Raw genomic sequence first — 21,323 nt, 5'->3', positions numbered from 1 at the left:
CATTCACAGTTTCTACGTTCTATTTAAAAACTTGCAAGATACAAAAAAAACCCCAAGAAACAGTATCATTAGGAAGCCAATTGCTTCTCTCTGGATAAAGAATGGTTTTCTAGGAACAAGTTAAACAGTTATTTGTTTGACAGGGGTATACAATTCACTACTTAGCAGATGAAAATATTTAAGGAAAAAAATGGCAGGGGTAACTTAAATCAACCTATAAAGTTAACTCCAGGAAACTTTCCTACAGAATGGTGTATTTCAAAAACATGCCTGAGAAAACACCATCCCTTGATAAGCAAGCATTAATAAAGGTGTGCTATTGTTTAAATTATTGTAGCCATCCTCCAAAGTAGAAAATGCCCTTATATATGTTAGTTTGGAAGAAATATCATGTCATTTGTAGAAGTATTATCTCTTTTTTACATTAATTTTTTGTAGGTAAGGACCTGAAAATATATATACTATATATATATCATATTTGCTCACAGCTTTCATGTATGACCTGATTTTAAATCCATTTGGGATTAATTCATGTATAAGTACAGATTTCTGATAATCTCCACAATCTTTCAGAAAACTAATATATGTAAAATATAGCACACAATACTTGATTTTTGAGGGAGGCTAAAAGGGTTGAACCAATCAAATTGTTTTCAAACATCGTTGAAACTATATATATAACATTTATGGTTAAAAATAACAAACATAAATAAATTTGACTGCTTCAGTGACTGTCTTGAATGAGATTTTCTATGTGAATAGCCTAAATGCATATCATCCCAAACAAAAAAGAAATACGTTATGAGACTTCAGCAGCATTGTGATCAGGCTGTAGCTTTTTTCTTTTTGCATTTTTACATCTACCACCCCAAAAAAGCTGACAAATCTCCAAAAACAGGCATAAACAATAATTCAAATATTTACACTGCTGACTTCAATATGGTCAATTCTTTGTTTTGAAAGCCCACTTTCCATTCATATTCTTGAAAGACTTTAAAGCTAATGCATGCTAGCTTCAACTAGCACAGTCATAGCAATTACATTATGGAAAGTAAATACCATGTCTCCAGCTCACAACATTGGCTTTAACATGAATCAGCTCCCCAAGTTTCAGACCAGAGCATGAGTTTTAGTCTCTAATCTTACACTGAGATTTGCAGGTAAAGAAGCAATATAGAGTAATGAAGCAGGAAGATCTATTTAGCAATGCTTTCTTTTTTTCATTTAGATGCAGAAAAAAATGCAAGACTTCCAGACATAGGTGACATCTGGGACGCTTGAGCCCAGCCAGACTATTCCACAGCAGAAAGCTCAACCAGGCTACAGAGCAGTTTTGGCAGAAGTCTGAAACCTCCTTATAAGTTCACAGCATAATTTCAACAGAGCATATGTACAATCCATCTCACGATTCATGACACTACCCAGAGCAAGCTACAAGTGCCAGCTCTTCCATGAAGAAATCCTGCTACCACCAAAAACTCCCCAAACTGGGCATATGCTTGCTTAAAAAGAGAAACATCTGCTGATACTTTGGGTCACAATATAATCAACAAATGGCATAAGTCTACCTCTGATTTTCCAAGTCTTATTAACAGTAGAAAATCAGCTAGAAGACATGGAACATTGCCTACTGACAAGGAAACATGACCTGCCACTCAATAATTTAGCTGCACTGAATTAATAACCAGATGCACTAATCATGAAACAAGCTGCTGTGTAAGTGATTTAAGAACAACGTAAAAGGATTCCAGCTTCAGACAGCCAACAGTCTAAACACAACACCCGCCATTCCCTCAGAAGAAGAAAATACATATTATAAACACAGAAAATGGAAAAAGAAAACAAGACTACACTGGTCAATCTGACTGACAAATAGCCATAGGTCATCAGCTGCCTAAATACTGGTTTGCTTTCTTAGAAATTCATCCACGAAGTTTTTTATTTGCCATCTATTTCTTCAACAACAATCCTCAAGAAATGTGCCTAGCTCACCTTTTAAGATAAAAAATGCATGAATTAAGGAGAATAGTGTGTACATTTAGTAGATGAGGGGAAGGCTGTGGATGCGCCTATCCAGGGTCTATCTAGACTTCAGTAAAGTGTTTGACACCATCTGCCACAGCATCCTCCTAGAAAAACCAACTGCTTCCAGCTTGGGTGGGTGGACTCTTCAATGGGTAAAAATCTGGCTGGATGGCTGGGCCCAGAGTGCTGTGGTGAATGGAGATAAATCCATTTGGCAGCTGGTCACTAGTGGTGTTCCCAGGGCTCCACCTTGGGCTGGTCCTGTTTAATGTCTTTATGGATGATCTGGACACAGGAATCAAGGGCACCTCAGTAATTGTGCAGAAGACACTGAGTTGATGTGCTCAAGGGATGGAAGGCTCTGCTGGACACCTGGACAGACTCCATCAGTGGGCTGAGGACACAGCTGCAGGAGGCTCAAGAAGGTGAAGTGTCAGGTTCTGCACCTGAGCTATGCAGTGATACAGGCTGGGTGAGGAATGGCTTGGGACAGAAAGGGACACCTGAGTGCTGGCTGACAGCAGCTGAACCTGAGCCAGTGTGCCTATGTGGCCAAGAGGTCTGATGGCACCCTGGCCTGGACCAGCCAGCAGGACAGAGAAGTGGTTGTTCCCCTGTACTGGGCACTGGTGAGGCCACAGCTCGTGTGCTGTGTCCAGTTCCGGGCTCCTCACTTTAAAAAGGACATTGAGGAGCTGCAGTGTGTCCAGAGAAGGGAAACAAGGCTCATAAAGGGTCTGTAAAACATGTCTTCTTATGAGGAATGGCTGAGGGAGCTGGGTTTGTTTAGTCAGGAGAAGAGTAGGCTCAGGGAGGACCTCATGGCAGTCTACAGCTCCCTGAAAGAAAGTTGGATGGAGGTGTGGTCAGTCTCTTCTGCCATGCCTGCAGTAATAGGAATAAAGGAAATGGCCTTAAGCTGAGACAGGGGACATTCAGATGAGATATTAGAAAAAAATCTTTTCACTGTTAGGGTGATCAGGCACTGGAATAAGTTCCTCAGGCAGGTGGGGCAGCTACCATCCTGCAGGTGTTTAGAGGCATTTGGATCTGGTGATAGGGTGAAATGGTTTAGGGTTACACTGGCAGTGGTGGGTGGATGGTTGGACTGGATGATCTCAAAGGTCTGTTCCAACCCTGATTATTTTATACCTCTACATGAACTATTCTAAATTCAGCCATGCAATATTAGGTACTAATAAAAAAAGTAGGATGCATCCAGCCTTTTTGCATCACAGTGTGATATGTGCAGTTTTGAGGGAACACAGCTGCCTGACCATTTGAGGTTCTTCACAGCACAAGTTTTGTGAGCCAAACCTCACTGCTAAGCATTTAACAAATAGCCTAGAAATATTCAGACTTTTTGTCCTTAAAAAATAGAAACTACTGAAGAAATACTTACAGATATTTACTCTTCCCTAGCATTAGGTTAGAAACCAACTGTGGATATGTCACATGTTGTGAGCAACAAAAGGAATTAATTAAGTATGCAACACTCAAAAATCCTCAGTGGGGATATTTGAAACAAAAGTATCTGAGTAAGATTTTCTGTCTTGTTTTTTGCAAGGTTAATAAGCGCTATATCCTCAAAGTCACATAAAGGATCACTTTTTAAATGGCACTCTGTGTAACAGAGAATGATACAGCTGACAGGTAAAAACATCCCTAGGGAAGGAAAACATTTTCCATATTTTTTAGGCATGTGCTCCTCTGTGAATCCCACAGGACAGGGCAGGTATCTACATAGATGTCACCTATTCACCTTATGTTCCTCAGCTTCTTTGGGTGCAACTCTTTAGCTTTGTTATGTGTAGTAAACATAATTCGCACCATTCCTTGTCTGAAATGTGTAATATTGGATACTTGTTAGATTATGCTTGTTTGTATTAGCACCCCCCGCCACCCTCGCAGGCGAGACCGGGTGCATATTGGAAACTGATTTACAAGTAAGAGGGTACGGCTCGGCCAGGAGATGGGCCATGTCTGGAGAGATATGGGGACCCCAGGTGCTGATCATCGCGTGAACGACCCGGGATGGATATCATGGAAATCCTCAGACAGATATATGTGAATGCAGCGTTCCCGTAAATTTCATCAAGGGATTCAACAACTCCGGACACTGAATTGCTCTTCCTCATCACCAAAAAAGAAAATCTTATTAACCTATGGACTCTGAATGGAAGAAAAGACTGATTGCTGAAATCTTGGCCTCAGGCAGAATTTTCCCTATAAAAACCGCTTGTGCCAGGATGGAGGTGTGGGCATAGGGGAAAAACCTCTCCTGAGGCTGACTCCTTGTTGCACACCCAGGGTTGATCCCTGGGCTCGGCACTGTGGTTTTTTTTCTGTGGCTGGCTAGATAGAATTTGACCGCTAATAAAACTATTTTTATTTTTAATTTGGCTGAATAAATTTTCATTTGTAACAATCTTGGTGACCCCAGACATGATCCGGTTTGGGGGTATCCATGGGGTTCCCCTATCCTCGATCCAGGCGGCACCCCTGGTGAGTTCAGCGGCCAGACGGGACGGAGGAGCTCCTTGGAACCAACCAGATTCCGGAAAGCCGCAAAAGCCACATTAAGGAAGGAAAAAAAAGAAAAAAAACCAAAAAACCATGGGCCCTGAGCTCTCAGAATTCAGAGCTAAATCTCCAAGGCTGCAGCAGCAATTTTTCACTCATAAAATCGACGTGCACGAAGAATCCATGCAGGAAAAGGAGCCGTAAGTATCGCGTGGTTGAGTGGCGCGTGAATGGGTGCGTGTGTGAAACATAGTCACAGTGTGAGAGCAGACCCCTATAAACCGCAGTTCCACTAGCCCACGAGGGAGGTGGTCGGCTACAGGGAAAGGGAAAGGACTCGGGTATACTCACAACATGCATACGACCTAAAACTCTGGGAGTTACAGGGATCCATCCATGGACGGGTCGGGGGAGGGAAGGTACGTTCTCGTGGACTCGAGAAATTGGTAACCTCACCGACTCTGGGCTCGGGGAGCCCAGGAAAACAGGTAAAAGAGAGCTCACTCATCTTCCAGCCAAAAACCCACGGGCTGGTTCGCCATGCAGTTGCTAGGTTGCCAAGGCTCGGTCGGGGACAAACCGGTTTAAACACTTGGTAAGACTAGGTCCGGGACAAGACTGAAATACACATTTTAGCATGCGGGTAACTGACTTCTTACAATGACTTGCGGACACTGACTTGGAATATGGTAAAGAAAATGTTTAATATGGGACAAAAAAACAGTAAGGTGCGGGGGGACTGCAAGGGAAAAATCCTAAGCCAGGGAAGGGTGAACACCTGGAAGCAAGAAAAGGTAAGCATTCAAAAACAAGAAAGGGGGAAAAAGACTAATTCCCTGAGATTCTAAGGGAAAGCCCCCTGGGTTGGATGTTAGAACACTGGGAGGATTGTTCTGCGAGACGGAAAAGGTCCAAAGAAAAAATGATACACTATTGTGTAGAAGCATAGGGAAATATGGAAATTAGAAAATACCAATACTGGCCTGTTTTTGGTATCTTTGAAAGTAAGCTCTGCCAAGCACTTTCGGATCACTTGTATGAGGAAGAGGAATGGGACGATGAGGAATTGGACTATGCCAGGCAAGGGGAATATGCCAGCACGCGGCTGTTCCCTATTAAGACATCTGGCAGCAAGGTAAGCTCGGAAAAAACTTGGGAACCCCTAGAAAACCTGTCACCCCATACCAGGTTCCCCCAGTTCAAGCACGGGTATCCCGGCAGCCCGTGCTTGAGCTGGGCTGCCGACTCAGTCTGCATTGCCACCTAATGCACAAGTCCCTGATGCAGGCACTCCGGGACCTTTTCAGCCTCTCCCTTCCACACAGCATGGGGACACACATGCACACGCATACCACACCAGGGGAAATACATCTCCTCCTGCCAGTAGAACTCGGCAGAAAACGAGGAAAGAAAACATGGGAGATAGCGATGATGAAAGGGACAGACCTAATTTATACCCATTAAGGGAAGTCCCCACAGCTCCCGGAATCATCAGGTTCATAAATGTTCCCATCAACACAGGGGATATAAGGGCTTTCAAAAAGGAAATGGGAAAATTAATGGATGATCCATTGGGTGTGGCAGAGAGGTTGGATGATTTTTTGGGAAATAGTACATATTCATATAATGATATCTTGGCTATATTAAGATCCTTGTTTAATGCTGAAGAACGAGATATAATAAGGCAGGCTGCCATAAAGGATTGGGAATTCAGGAACCCCCAGGGCAGGAGCAGGGCAGAAAAGTGGACGGAACAAAGACCATCATAGAACGCTCAGATGGAGGCGGACCGAGCAAAAATGATCAGATTGAGGAACATGGTAATACAAGGTATTCGGGGAGCGGTCCCAAAGGAACAAAATATTAGCAAGGCATCGGGGGAATGCCAGGGGAAGGATGAAACTCCTACTGAGTGGCTGGAGAGGCTCAGAAAAAGTCTTCAAATGTATTCTGGTACCGACCCTGAATCCCCTGTGGGGGCGGTCCTTTTAAAAACACAATTTGTTGCTAAATCATGGGAGGACCTTCAAAGGAAGTTAGAAAAAATAGATAATTGGCAAGAGAAGAGATTACAGGAATTATTGAGAGAAGCACAGAAGGTGTATATGAGGAGGGATGAGGAGAAACAAAAGACATAGGCCAGGGTGTTGGTGACAGCAGTAAGGGAAGCACAAGCACAAACGGCTGGAATGTCAGCTCCGGCCCGGAAGCCTCAGGGAAAGCCAGCACATACACAAAAGACAAACAAACAGGTAAGTGCCCCTGAATGTTTTTACTGTAAAAAGAAAAGACACCTCAAGAGGAATTATAAGAAAATAATAAAGGATGAAGTAGTCTTTCAAGAAGAATAGAAGTGTCAGGGGCTTAATAATTTGGGATCACGGACATCTAGGGAGCCCTTGATAAAATTAAAGGTTGGACTCCAAAACCAGAAGCTGGTCTTTTTAGCTGATTCTGGAGCAGAAAAAAACACAGTTCAACGACTGCCTCCTGGATGTATCAAAGGTAAGGATTTTATGACTGTGATTAGGGCTAAAGGGGAACCCTTTCAGGTCCCTGTCCTAAAAGATGTAGAAATAGAATCTGATAATAAAATTTGTGTTGGGGATGTTTTATTAGTAGAAAAAACAGAATACAATTTATTGGGGAGGGATTTAATGGTAATATTAGGAATAAGTATAATTGCAAAGGACTTACAGCTCATGGTAAGTTTATATAACCTAACTACTGAGGATGAAAAGAAAATTGATCCTAGGGTTTGGCACACTGGGGGAAGCTGGAAAATTAGACATGGAACCAATTCACATTGAAATTGAGAGACCAGAAGACCCCATAAGGGTGAAACAATATCCTATCCCTCTAGAGGGAAGAAAGGGATTTAAACCAATAATCGAGGATTTAATAAAAAGAGGCACCTTAGAGCCTTACATGTCAAGACATAATACACCTATCTTGGCAGTTCAAAAATCAGATGATAATTATCGGCTGGTACAAGACTTAAGAGCAGTAAATCAAAGAACAAAAACCCTATTTCCCATGGTCTCTAATCCATATACTTTGCTAAACAATGTGTCCCCAGATAACAAATAGTATAGTGTGATCGACCTAAAAGATGCCTTCTGGACTTGTCCTCTAGCTGAGGGAAGCCATGATTATTTTGCCTTCCAATGGGAGGACCCGGACACACACAGATAACAACTAAGATAGACTTCCCTCCCTCAAGGGTTTGTAGACTCACCAAATCTTTTTGGTCAGGCCCTTGAAAAGGTGCTTAGCGAATTTGTGCCAGTCCCTGGGACCAAACTATTGCAATATGTGGACGACTTATTGGTAGCTGGCTCTAAGGAGGAAGAAGTGAGGACTGGAACTATAGCTTTGTTAAACTTCCTGGGAGGACGAGAGTTGAAAGTTTCGAAGTCTAAATTACAATTCACTGAACCTGAAGTAAAATACTTGGGGCATTAGCTGACAAAAGGGAAAAAAAAAAACTAGACCCAGACTGGGTGGCAGGAATAATTGCATTGCCTCCCCCTAAAACAAAAAGAGAAGTTGGGCAATTGCTGTGACTTTTGGGCTTTTGCAGACAATAGATTGAAGGGTACAGTGAAAAGGTAAGGTTTTTATATGACAAACTTACCACGGACAGACTTTAGTGGACTGAAAAAGATGACCAGAGTTACAGAGGAAACCCTCATGCAGCTCCAGTAATAAGTCTCCCTGACGTAAAAAGGCCCTTTCAGCTCCTTGTGGATGTGAGTAACCACACTGCCCATGGGGTTCTGACTCAGGACTGGGCAGGGCCAAGAAACCAGTCAGATATCTATCCAAGTTCCTGGACCCTGTCAACAGGAGATGGCCCACCTGCTTACAAGCAATTGTGGCAGTGGCAACACTAGTAGAAGAAGCCAAAAAGGTAACATTCGGTGCTTCATTAACCATCTACTCCCCTCACAATGTAAGAAGCATCTTGCAGCAAAAAGCTGACAAGTGGCTGACAGACACCATGCTTCTGAAATATGAAGCTATTCTAATCCATTCCCAGGACCTGAAGCTAAAAACTATCCCGGCACAAAATCCTGCCCAATTCCTGTTTGGGGCAGTCCCAGGGGACTCCCCCCATAAATGTACTGAGATGGTAGAATTACAGACCAAAATACGACCAGATTTGGAAGAGGAAGAATTCGAGGAGGAGAGAAATGGTTTGTGGACAGTTCTGCAAGGGTGGTGGAAGGCAAAATAAAGTCAGGATATGCAGTCATAGATGGGAAGACAGGAGGAGTAGTAGAATCTGGGCCCCTGAGTGCAGGGTGGTCGGCTCAGGCCTGTGAGCTGTATGCAGTACACAGGGCTTTGCTGGGACTTGAAGGGAAATAGGGGACAATTTTCACTGATTCCAAATATGCATTAGTAGTGCACATCTTTGGGAAAATCTGGGAAGAAAGGGGTCTGCTAAATACACGGGGAAAAAGACTGATTCATGAAGAAATAATTAAACAAATCCTAAAAGCTATCAGAGGGCCAGAAGCTATTGCTCTGGTCCATGTGAAAGGACACCAAACCGGGATGCAGTTCAGGACTCGGGGAAACAAAACAACTTAGCCGACAAAGAGGCAAAAAGCGCTGCTTTGTTAAAGGTAGGTATCGCAGAGGTTGAAAAAGGAGAAGCTCAGGAATTCCCCTCCCACCCCTCTAAAAAAGAGATAGAGGCTTATCAAGAGATCGGGGGACAGTTGGAAGAAGGTAAGTGGAAGTTACCAGACGGGAGGGAATTGTTGTCAAAGGAATACACTAGGAAAATTCTAAAAAGATTACTTCAACAAACACACTGGGGAGCCCTAGCTCTGGCAGAGCAATTCCTGAGATTCTTTGGCTGCAGGGGTATATATGAATTAGCTAAACAGGAGGTGCAGGGGTGCATAATTTGCAAAAAAATAAATCAGGCAAACTCACGAAAGTTAACAACGGGGAGCTGCCCAGCAGCTTACTGGCCTTTTGAAAGGGTCCAGGTAGATTTCACTGATCTACCCAAGGTCGGGAGATATAAATTCTTATTAGTCATAGTGGATAAACTAACCCACTGGGTGGAAGTTTTCCCAAGTTCCCAGGCTACATCCCAAACAGTATCAAGAATCTTATTGGAAGAAATTATACCTCGATATGGGTTAGTAAGCTGCATTGATTCGGACCAGGGAACACATTTCAAAGGAAAAATTCTTAAGCTATTGGCAGATGCTTTAGGCATTCGATGGGACTACCACACCTCGTGGCACCCCCAAAGCTCAGGGCAAGTTGAGAGAATTAATCAAACATTAAAAGCCCAATTAGCCAAATTGATGTTAGAAACAAGAATGTCATAGATAAAATGCCTCCCGCTGGCCTTCTGAAATATAAGAACTATGCCTCATTCCGAAACGGGACTTTCACCTTTTGAAATGTTATATGGGATGCCTTATACCCATGGTATGCCCATAGGGCATCTGAGATTAGAAGATTACAACCATACCTAGTAGCATTAAATAAGAATCTCGAAAAATTGCAAAAGTAGGGGTGATCATGCAGCACAGCCGTCTTGGCTTCTTGATACAAAAAATACAACCTAGGGAAAGCATGGAGGGAAGCCACATTAACGCCTCATTGGGAGGGACCCTTCATTGTTCTTCTGACCACAGATACTGCTATATGAACTACAGAAAAGGGGTGAACACACGCATCAAGGGTAAAGTCGATCTCCAGGACCGGGCACCAGAGGGGAAAATCACCTACCCCCCGGAGATATGAAGATAACCCTGCACAGGCCAAAGTAAATGACTGAAAGCATCTCTATCAATTTTTTTGTGCCAGAGTGTAACTATTATCCTTTTCTAAATTTCCCTTGTGAATACTGTCAGAAAGTTTGGGCTGTTCATTACTGATTTAGACCAAGTGGGTTGTATGGGAAGTGCTTTGAGCAAGAGTAAGACCTGACTAACCATTTTCTGGTAATAGCCACAAGGCTGAGATTATTTCAGTTAGATTCAATAATCTGTTTTTTTTCTCATATCAGAACGGATTAAGGGGGAAATTATAAGCAAAAGCTAAAATTATTACTGTTGAGTGTCGTAGGTCAAGCAATGTACCCTGCAGTGCAGACCCTGTTGAACTACGCCAGTGAGGCATTTTTAAACAAAGGTATGCAGCTCGGCCTTGGTATGAAACCACAGACAAAGATTCCTGCTGCCAAGAAGATGGCTTACCCCGCCGCTGGAGGCACCCCAGTGGGCGCTAGGAATGGCAGAGGGATCCTAGCAGTGGGAATAGTCCTGGCGAGCCTGAGCCTAGCCACGTGCCTCAAGGGGCAACTTGGTGGCAGATACGCAGAGAAATTACCCCTTACCTCATGGAACTGCAGCAGGGGTAAGCCTAATAAACCTTGTCTTGAAACAAACACTCAACAGGGGGTGTACAAATTCAAAGGGAAATCAAAAACATACCTTGAAAACAGACAGTCAGCTCATAAACTGCATCGAAGGAGCACAGGGGAAATCTCAATTCCAGTTTGTACCAAATATAATCGTACTGTATGGGTTGGGGGAAAGCAGGAGTCTGTGTTTGTTGCTTATTTTCAAGCTAACCCAGTGTGTTATAATCCAAATAAAATTGGTATGTGTGTAATGGGGGAAAAAACCTACTGGGTGGGAAATAACCTAACATATGAAAACAAGATACCTCTAGAAACTGAACCAATCATCCTGGACCTCTTAGGGGACCAGGACGACAGGGTCTGTCTACAGTATGATAAAATGTTTTGTTTCACCAAGGATGAAGAAGGGATGGATCTGGAAAATAAGATGAAACAGGTAGTGCAAGAGGTAAAAAGACAGGAAGCTGAGATGAGGAAAAAGAAAATAAAACAAGAAAGGCTGAAATCCCTAAGCGAACAGTATGACCAATTGGAAAAACAATATGCAAAATGGGGATTGCCTGCCTCAGATCAAAATCTTTTTGTGGATCTGATGCAGGAAATTGCCACAGAGCTAAGGTTGTCTAATTCCTGGGTCTGCGGGGGGCTAAAATCCGTGGAAAAATGGCCTTGGAGGGGTGACGGTTTGACTCTTGAGCAACTACTAAAATAGGAAACTGGTGGGACCCCCAAAATAATTCAGAGACCGGAGGGGTGGGTACTGGACCAACGAGTAATTGGAACATTCTGCCTTAGCAGAGAGGGAGGGTTATATTCAGAAATTGTAGGATACACTCCATGCATTTCCACCCTATCCATAAATTCCACCAGCCACATCAAGGTCTGGCAGCCCGAAAGCCCTACCGAGTACTGGAGCCAGGAGAAAAAGGATAACTGTGAATGGAATGACAAAATTGGGCTTTTCTGGTACAAAAGCCCCAGAGCTGACCCTTATCGGTCAATCAGCAAACTAAGTAAGTATTGGGATGAGCCTGAGAGCATAAAAATCAGATGGAAAGCACCTAATGGATTACACTGGATCTGTGGGAAAAAGCCTACAGCGAATCACCTCCATGCTGGAAGGGATCCTGCACGTTAGGACTAATCAGACCTGTTTTCTTCACCCTACCCAGGTCAGAAAGTGTTTCACTGGGAGCCCCTTTGTATGAATCCCTGAATGGAGAGAAGAGAAGCTTAAAGGAAAAATTCCCTCTCATCGGTGGGAAACAAACTTGGGGAGAGGATGAATGGCCTGCTAAAAGAATCATTAAACAGTATGGTCCTGCCACATGGGCTCAGGATGGGTTGTGGAAATACCGGACACCCATCTATTTACTAAATCGCTTAGTAAGATTGCAGGCTGTGGTGGAGATTGTATCCAATCACACTTCAGATGCTCTTGAATTATTATCCCAGCAACACTCTCAAATGAGGGCTTTTGTGTATCAAAATAGGATAGCCCTTGACTACTTACTAGCTGGAGAAGGAGGTGTGTGTGGAAAATTTAACGAACCTCAATGCTGTGTAGAAATAGATGATTATGAGGAAACCATTAGAGATCTGGCCACAGGAATTAAACGGGTAGCCCATGTTCCAATACAAAAGTGGAACTCACTTCTCCAGGCATCGAGGTGGGACCATTTGTTTGATGGGGCTTGGTGGAAGAAAATAATTTTCTTCATTTTATGTTCAGTAGAAGCGTCATATTCCTACCCTGTGTCATCTCCTGTTTTATAAGACTCATCCATTCGGTGGTACAGGGGATGCAAATAGCAGCATTACCCACAGACCCGGAAGCTGCCCTAGGGAAAACAAATCAGGTACCAAAAATAATGACACTGGGAGAAGAAATTCCTCACTGCAGGGCAGCTGAGGCTCTAGCAAAGTCTAAAGGACGAATAAAGGGAAAAGAACAAAACTACAAAATTTACCAGGAAATTGCAGATGTAGACTAGAATGGGGAAAATTAATAAAAGGGGAACAGAATGTTTTTATCTTTAATAAAGAAATCTTGGGAGTCAGTAGGGGTAGAAATTAGGGCTCAAATTAATGATTTAATATAGAAGGTGGGGGACTGTTATGTGTAGTAAACATAATTCGTGCCATTCCTTGTCTGAAATGTGTAATATTGGATACTTGTTAGATTATGCTCGTTTGTATTAGCACCCACCGCCACCCTCGCAGGCGAGACCAGGTGTATATTGGAAACTGATTTACAAGTAAGAGGGTACTGCTCAGCCAGGAGATGGGCCATGTCTGGAGAGATACGGGGACCCCAGGTGCTGATCATCATGTGAACGACCCGGGATGGATATCATGGAAATCCTCAGACAGATACATGTGAATGCAGCGTTCCCGTAAATTTCATCAAGGGGATTCAACAACTCCGGACACTGAATTGTTCTTCCTCATCACCAAAAAAGAAAATCTTATTAACCTATGGACTCTGAATGGAAGAAAAGACTGATTGCTGAAATCTTGACCTCAGGCAGAATTTTCCCTATAAAAACCGCTTGTGCCAGGATGGAGGTGTGGGCATAGGGGAAAAACCTCTCCTGAGGCTGACTCCTTGTTGCACATCCAGGGTCGATCCCCGAGCTCGGCACTGTGGGTTTTTTTTCTGTGGCTGGCTAGATAGAATTTGACCGCTAATAAAACTGGTTTTATTTTTAATTTGGCTGAATAAATTTTCATTTATAGCAAGCTTCAAAGCTACCAAAAGCTTCCTATTTAGTACAGCAAGGTAGTTATTAAGGCTACTGACCTTCTTTCTAACTTTAGGAAACACAGCAGAGTAACCTTCCCATGTTCTGTAACACAAAGCCAAGCACATTTCCGGAATAGCGTATTTACAGCATATATGACTGATCTAAAAATAAAATAACCCCTTTTATGAAGGACTGGGTTATTTCAGTTTCCCTTTCCTTCCTTGTTTTGTGCAACTTCCCTCCTCATCAGCTTCTTACAATTCACTTTCATATCTTTAATAACCCTATAGAAGTCACGATCTTTTCTCATCTATAGCACTCAGAATTCCCCACGCACTTTTTAAAACCTGGGACGACAACCAGGATTTTAGCAGATGACTAACTGCTATTAGTTCTCTTTTGATTTGAGACATTTAGAGGTGCAGATTACAGCTTCCTACAGGCTTTCACAAAATCACAGAACAGTTGAGATTGGAAGAGACCTCTGGAAGTTCAACCCCCTGCTTAGGCAGGGTAAAAGCTCTCATAAAACAGTCAGTGCCACCTGGTATCAAACACACCTGACACCACATGCCTTCTCCACAGGAACTAAATAACTCTTTTCAGGTAAACTAGAATTTCCCCATCCCTGAAACTAGGGGATGGATGATGATGGAACTATTTTATTTTACTTGGATGGGAAGTAAATTTAGAATTACTTCTGCATTTCACATCCACACCCGATTTCTCCAGAAGTGTGTCACTACAGTGATTTGAACACATATTTTGAAGAACATGCTTTCAGTGGTTTTTAATCCTTCTTTCATCCTCCTTTTTTACCCTTCTTTGTTCAACTTACTACATTTGCCTCTTGTTTATTAAAGCGTTACAGCTTCTGGCTCTAGCACGGGAGGGTAATCATACCTTTTGGAATGAGCAAAAATAAAAACTGCCTACTTGCCATCTGCTTGCCCTGACAAGAGAATACAAATGCCCTGACCTAATACAACAGTGCACATCAACCAAAGTCACAGGTAGTTTATGCAGGATTAAAATGTAATATGCAGTAACAGCTATGGTCTAAGGCAGAAAAATCTTGGCTTGTTCAACACCTCATTTCAAAACACATTCTCTTAGTCTGTGGTAGTGAGGCAGAGCTCATTTCTGTAAATCAGATATTGCCCTGTGCTCTGTGTCCTGGCCAGGCATAAGGACTGCCCTACCCCAAACCTTCCCACCACCTGCCCAAAGACTTCCCTACAAATGCCTGTTGGTTGTGTGCATAATCATGCAGACAAAACTCCTGACATTTTATAAAGGATTGTATTAATTAAGCACTGTTGTTGAATGAACAAAGACTCTCAGCCATTTTTCTAGGGAACTAGAAGGATTCCCATTAGATGCAAAACAAACAGAACTTCTCTTTCCAGGAATAAGGTCTACACTTGCTTTCATCTCCCAAAATCCAAGAACTCCCAACTTTGCAGCAGACCATACAATCAGGATTCTCCACATCCTTCATTAACAAGGCAACGAAAACAAAGAGAGCATGACCAGCATCCACATAAAGAACATAGCCCAGGACTAAAGAGCTGCACAGTTCTATTACCATGGTGTCATGCTTTAGGAAGCCTATGTTTTCAAGGGAAACTGAGGGAAATAGACAAACACTTAAATAGCTAACTCTGGTAAAATAAAAATTAATCTACTTTTTAATATTTGATATTGAAGGGCAAGTATAAAATTACACATGGAATATTGTATTCTAAAGTAAAAAGAAATGTTATGTCTGAGAGTAAAGCTGAAAGAAAGAAAAGTATAAGAGATCCATAATAGTCCCAGCCCCCACCTCCTCTCTGGATCTGCCTGCTCAAACAGATCAGGAGCAGACAATGCAATTCTTCCCTCCTCCCATTCTAAGAAAACAGTGAAAACTGTCAAACTCATAATGTTTCCTAATCTACAGGGGCTGAGAATATAAATTATATTTGCCTTAGGCTGGTCCAGCAGAGCATGCTTTTTTGATTGTCATATCCAGTTAAGAAAAGCAATATGCTTCATAAAATGGAGCTTCTATTTATGACTAATAAACATGATCTGGTGCAATTTTTAACTGGCTCAACCCATAACAGCAATATTTCATATCCTCAGTATGTCCATGCCCTAGCTCTTTTTCTCTTAAAATGAAAAGCAGTAAAACAGATTGCCAAATACAGCCAAACTCCAAGAAAGCATTTATCAGTGACTCAACTCAGCTCATTATGATACAGAATTTGATGTTGCCAGCTTTTATATCCCAGAGATACATAGCAAATAAACCTTACAGAGCTTGCCCTGTACTAGGATACATCACTGTCCAAGAGCTACACACACAGGCTAGAGCTGAGGGAGGTTTAATGCAGATCTTGCTGGCTTGGCAAGGTTTGCTGAGCGCTCACCTTCTGCTCACTGCAGAGATCTGCCACTACTGAACCTGAACTGCTGTGACTCCATGTCCCAGTTCAGGAGCACTGGGAAGGTGCCAAGAGACCAGCAAGCTTGGTATTGCATCAACACAGCCATGGCCTGCCTGGTGCTCAGCCTGTGGCTAGCACACACTCCAGCAATTTAGTTTTATTTTCCTTTCTGAAAATATTAAAAAGAAATACAGCAAAATACCATTCAAAACTACTTCTGGTGCTTCTGCAGTTCAAGCTTTAGGTCAACACCAATGTTGGAGCACTTACTCAAGAGCAGAAATTCAAGCTTGCTGTGCTGTAACCACAAGAAATAAAGAAAATGTACCCAAAGCAAATCTCTTTCAGCACCTCAAGAACAAAACAGCTAGCAAAAACCTCAAATAATTTCAAGGAATGATAGATTCACTACTTGTTTGCTGCCCTTTCCTTCCTCTATATACTTTTCTTTCTCTGTGTGATTAGTCTTACACTGGTAAAGTTTTTAGCATGCTAACTGGAGAACATACTAATCCAATTATGATGCTATAGGATTTTCTTAATATTCCTGAGAGTTGTATTGGATAGATGACTAAGTACTTCGGATTCTTTTTTCCCCCCTTTTATTTCATTGAGAAAGCATGGAAGTGGCATTTTGGCTGTGACATTTATTTTGCTTTACTCTTCTAGTAAAGAGCCACAACAATGGTTATGGTTTCAATGAGTATTTGAAGAGACAAAGAGTAAGTTTTGCTTTCAATTATTAATTTATAGTTGTAAGAGTATATATGGCTGTCGAGCAAGTAATTCTGTCTTTGTTTCAAGTCATAAAAGCCTAATATCATTCCTGCTGCAACATTTCAAAAGTCATCCCATGTTATTGTTAGTTTCATCTCCTTTCCCTTCTGTGACCACTACAGCATATCATATTTTTTAAGGTGTCTTTAAATTAACCATCAAATCATGGACTTCTTTTTACTTGCTTCATTTCTTTTAACACCACAGGGTCAGCATTTCACTCTACAACCACTTCATACTTCCTCAGTTGTCAATGTAAAACAGCCTTATCACATAAGTCCTCAGCACTATGGTACTACCAGGAAGTGCCCTTCCATGCACATCTTTTTTGAGGGAGACCCATTTGGCACAGCAAATTCCACAGCCCCCCCCTTTCTCTTTGATGCTGTGAAGAAGCTAGTCCCTAACTCCCAATGTCCTTCCTGGTGGATTAGATAAATATCTTCAGGTTCCCTTTCTCATCCAGCTCTCCAGGTGTGATGAGCACTGCTTTGAAAAGGAAAGCTTCCAAACCAAAGCGCAAAGGATAGGCAGCTGAAAGCCTAGGAAGCAGGAGGCATTGGAAGGCCTACAAAAAAATTTCAGTTCTTCATTAAAGCAAACCAGCTACACCCAGCACACAGAGTCACAGGGTGAAAGACTCTGGTGGTAGCTGTTCTATTAAATACCTGAGAACAACCATCAAGTGCAAATTCATTACGAACCTCTCAGCATGCACAACATAACCTGTGCATTTGGGAAGCAGGCAATGCTGAGCTCAAACTGTATGTTAAGACATAATGTGAAAAGACTGGGGAATTCTGCTCCTCATTCTGTTAATTATCATTCCCCATAAACAATGTGTCATTCACAAACCAATATTTCTGGTCCAATTTTGAGACAGTCAAGTGCTGCTCTGATCAGATTTGCAAGGTGTACATAAGTTTAGCAGCTAAGTCCCATTATGAAAAGCTACTTAGGAACAACTCTGAAATATATCTGATTCCATAACGTGCTTTTGAAAGTCAGGCAACGTAGATAATTCCCTCTGTTAATATGGACTCTGATCACATTTGAAACTAGGGCGTTACACCTGCTAGTTTTAATAAGTGGTAGGATATAGAGACCCTTTTTTCACAGCACTGGGCCTTCTTCTCTGAAGGCTGAAGCCACTGTGAGTCAACAGTGACACTTAGAGAACCAAATTACAGCATTTCCCTCTATTACAAATGGAAGGTAACCAAGAAATTTACAGTTCTTGCAGATGAAGAGAGCTGCTTAAATACCATTGGAGTCAATCCCAGCACATGCAGATGGCACTACTCAAGGTGACGGGAGAAGTGTATGGTCCACACGTGGAAAACAAGGCCCTACCCCCTCTCACAGCAGCGGGCAATCCCAGCCGGCTACTTGCCCTCTCGAGTTCTGTGGCCGCCAGTTTTCACAAGGCAGCCTGTCCGCTTTGATCCGGGTGGGGACTGGGAAGCTCACCCCAGGAGTGCCCACAGCCCACCACCAGGTCCCACGGCCAGCTCCAGCCGGACTTCGACACCCTCCTCACCTTCCACCAGCTCGTCCAGGCTGGTGAGCTTCTTGCTGCCATCGATGGTGTAGATGGTGCGGACTCCCTGGGGCAGGTTCACGTTGTCCGATAGGGACCGAGTGAGCTCCACCAGGAGGGCGTCGAAGGAGCGGAAGCGGTCGGGGGAGATGGCGTACACCAAGCCCTTGAAGTACCTGTCCCCGTTGCGGTAGAAGCGGGCTTTGCGCGCCTTCTTCTCGGAGCTGAGCGCCTGCAGGGTGCGGGTGCGGTAGAGGCTGCAGTGCGCGCTGTGCGCAGGGCTGGGCACCAGCCCATTGCCCCGCGGCCCCGCGCCGCCGCCGGACCCGGAGCCTCCTCGCCGCGGCCCGGAGCGCTGCTGCCGCTTGTCCCGCTCCTCGAAGTGCTCCAGCTCGATGCTCCGGCTGCTCGCCATGGGGAGCCGCCTGCCCGCCCTCCCAGCTCCGCTACTTGCTGCTACGCCTGCCCGCCGCGCCCGCAAGAGCTCGGGCCGCCTAATAGAGCATCGCGCCCGGCCGCTGTCGCCGGGAGGGCTGCGGCTGAGCGCGGCGCCTGACCTGCCCCACCAGCACAGCCCCGGCCCCGCCGCGACCCGCTGCTGCGCCCGCGGCCGCGCACAAAAGCATCCCTCACGCCCGTAGCGGCGCCCCCCGGCTACGGGCGATGCCGGGGGCCGAGCGAGAGGCTGGCAGGAGCCCCGCGGCCGCGCCCCCGCGCCGTGTCCATGCGGGCTCGCACAATGCGCGGGTGCCCTGCTCAGCCCCTTCCCCGCCGGCTCTGCCGGGCAGCGGCGGCGGGGCCGGAGCGCCTCTTTGCTCCCGCAGCGGGGGCAGCAGCACCGCCGCTCGGCGCGGGCAGCGGCGCAGCCTCCCGGCTCCCCGGCGGGGGAAGCAGCCGCAGCAGCGGAGCGGCGCCGGCGGCCCGGCCCTGAAACAGCGGAGCCGGAGCGGAGGCGGGCGGAGCTCCTGCCGGGCCGGGCGGGCGCGGGGGCGGTGCCAGCTCGGATCGCGTCCGGCGCGGGGGCGGGAGCGACCGAGGGAAGGGTGGGAGCGCGGAGGGAAGGGGTTCGTCTAAGAAAGGAGGATTTGGCGGCGCAGTTTTCCCATAGGGTGGTTCTGCCCTTTTGGTGGGCGTCCAAGTGCCATACGTCCCTCAGGCGCACCCGCGGAGCTGCCCGCCAGCTCTCCCCTGGCTTTACGTGGCTCAGTCACTGCGTTAAAACGCTAAAAATGCTCCTTCTGTACGGTCCTCAGCCTAAAATATAGGCCGCCGGACAGAAAACTATGCATCCTGTCATTTGTTGGCGGAATTGCTTTAAAGAGCATGTAGCAATAGGACATGGGGTAATGGATTCAAAGTGAGAATAGGTTTAGATTGGATATTGGGATGAAATTCTGCCCTGTGAGGATGCTGAGGCACGGGCACAGGTTGCCCAGAGAAGCTGTAGCTGCCCCATCCCTGGAAGTGTTCCAGGCCTGGTGGAACGGGGCTTTGAGCAAGCTGGTGTAGTGAAAGGCATCCTTTCCCATGGCAGGCAGGTTAGAACTAGATCATCTTTGAGGTCACTTCCAACCCAAACCATTCTGTGATTCTATGATTTTCCTTTTGCATTTGCCACCACCTCTCCCTCAGGACTCAAATAAACCTATTCACACAGCCTAAACCCCCTCAATGTGCTGCATCCAACGTTTTGTTGTTTCCTCAGACATCTCAGTGCTCCTGAGGTTGCCCAAGTCAAGTTCACTTGTCATAGAAAGGGCCAACAAATGCGCTGAGATGGATGCAATTTAAACTTTTTTCCAACTTATTTTCAACCATTACAGAGCATATTTTCTTTTCTTGGCACAATGAGAATTTTTAAAAATGTAAAAGCTTTTATAACTATGTACGTTTTCAATTTTTTTTAGGTCTCTTGCATTGGGAAGTTGCAGTTGTGTTATGTCATTACAGGTGACCACAGTTTCCCTTCTGTCCAATATTCTTTGCCGCAGTTTTGATGGATTTATTATTTTTCTCTTTTTATATTTTGAAATACCAATAAAATCGAGCACTTTCTTACCATTATTACTGGGTTTCTTACAAAGTAGATTAGACATCTAGCTGCAGTATTCTAAAGATGATACAGAGAAAACGTCAGTGAAACTTCACTCTTTATTGAAGTGCCAACTTCTGTGATGCCTGAAAACCTCCACAAGCAAAAAGAAGAGATAAATCATGGAGGTGGATTATCTCCTCTGGTGGTAAAATCAACAGAAGGAACTGAATGAGAGGGAATTTTGTTACAGCCAGGACATGAATGTGCTTGCTGAGATTAGAAACGCAGGTCTTGCCTCGGAATCAGGACCTAGAAGCCACAAAACAGTATGGATCAATTTTTTAGACTGGCTTTGATATGTAGTTTCTAGTCCTAATTACAGACAAACTTACACCAACAAAATTCAAACTCACGTGTGTAACTTTGCTCTAAAGTGAATGGGTCTCAGCTGCAAAGTTATAACTTTTTCCAAATGGTATCACGCTTCATGGACACGTCTGGCCTTTGCAGAACAAGCCACAATTCTTAGTTCAAACTTCAGCAGAAGGTTATTTGGACTAACCTTTTTCCATTTACTCAGAAGCAGGTCACATAAGCCCAAGGAAGTTTAATCCCCCCTCCTACACACCTTTTGTCTCTCTGAACTGCTAACTATAGCCGCAGGATGGTGCTCAACTGTATGCAGAGGACTCATGCAGACTAATACGTAAATACATATATAGATATATATGAATTGAATGTATTGGCTGTGTCTGTGTCTGAATATAGGTTGGAGAATCTAGTGCCAGGGTTACCATTTTGCCAGTTTCAAGTTGTTTTGCTGAGTCATAGGATATGTCAT

The 21,323-nt window shown here is 44.2% G+C and overlaps 1 protein-coding gene across 4 annotated transcripts in view; it reads right to left on the bottom strand.

Moving 5' to 3' along the window:
* Window positions 1–19,433, bottom strand: part of DCLK2 (doublecortin like kinase 2) — an 83,991-nt gene extending 64,558 nt beyond the window's left edge. For 2 of the 4 annotated variants that reach the window (XR_001122920.5, XM_030271888.4), the window contains exon 1: window positions 18,448–19,432. Coding sequence is in view for 2 of the 4 variants with exons in the window: in XM_030271888.4 (XP_030127748.4) it covers window positions 18,448–18,862 (415 nt within the window). In the remaining 2 variants the exon portion in view is untranslated. Of the gene's footprint in view, window positions 1–18,447 lie in introns of all 4 variants that reach the window. The other 2 variants (XR_003960145.4, XM_012573343.5) reach the window with 2 other exon arrangements.
* Window positions 19,434–21,323: the final 1,890 nt, after the last annotated feature.

Source organism: Taeniopygia guttata, chromosome 4 (assembly GCF_048771995.1).
Source record: "Taeniopygia guttata chromosome 4, bTaeGut7.mat, whole genome shotgun sequence".
Classification (NCBI taxonomy): Eukaryota; Metazoa; Chordata; class Aves; order Passeriformes; family Estrildidae; genus Taeniopygia; species Taeniopygia guttata.
The sequence above is the reverse complement of the archived record's forward strand: the minus strand, read 5'-3'. Positions and strand labels throughout refer to the sequence as shown.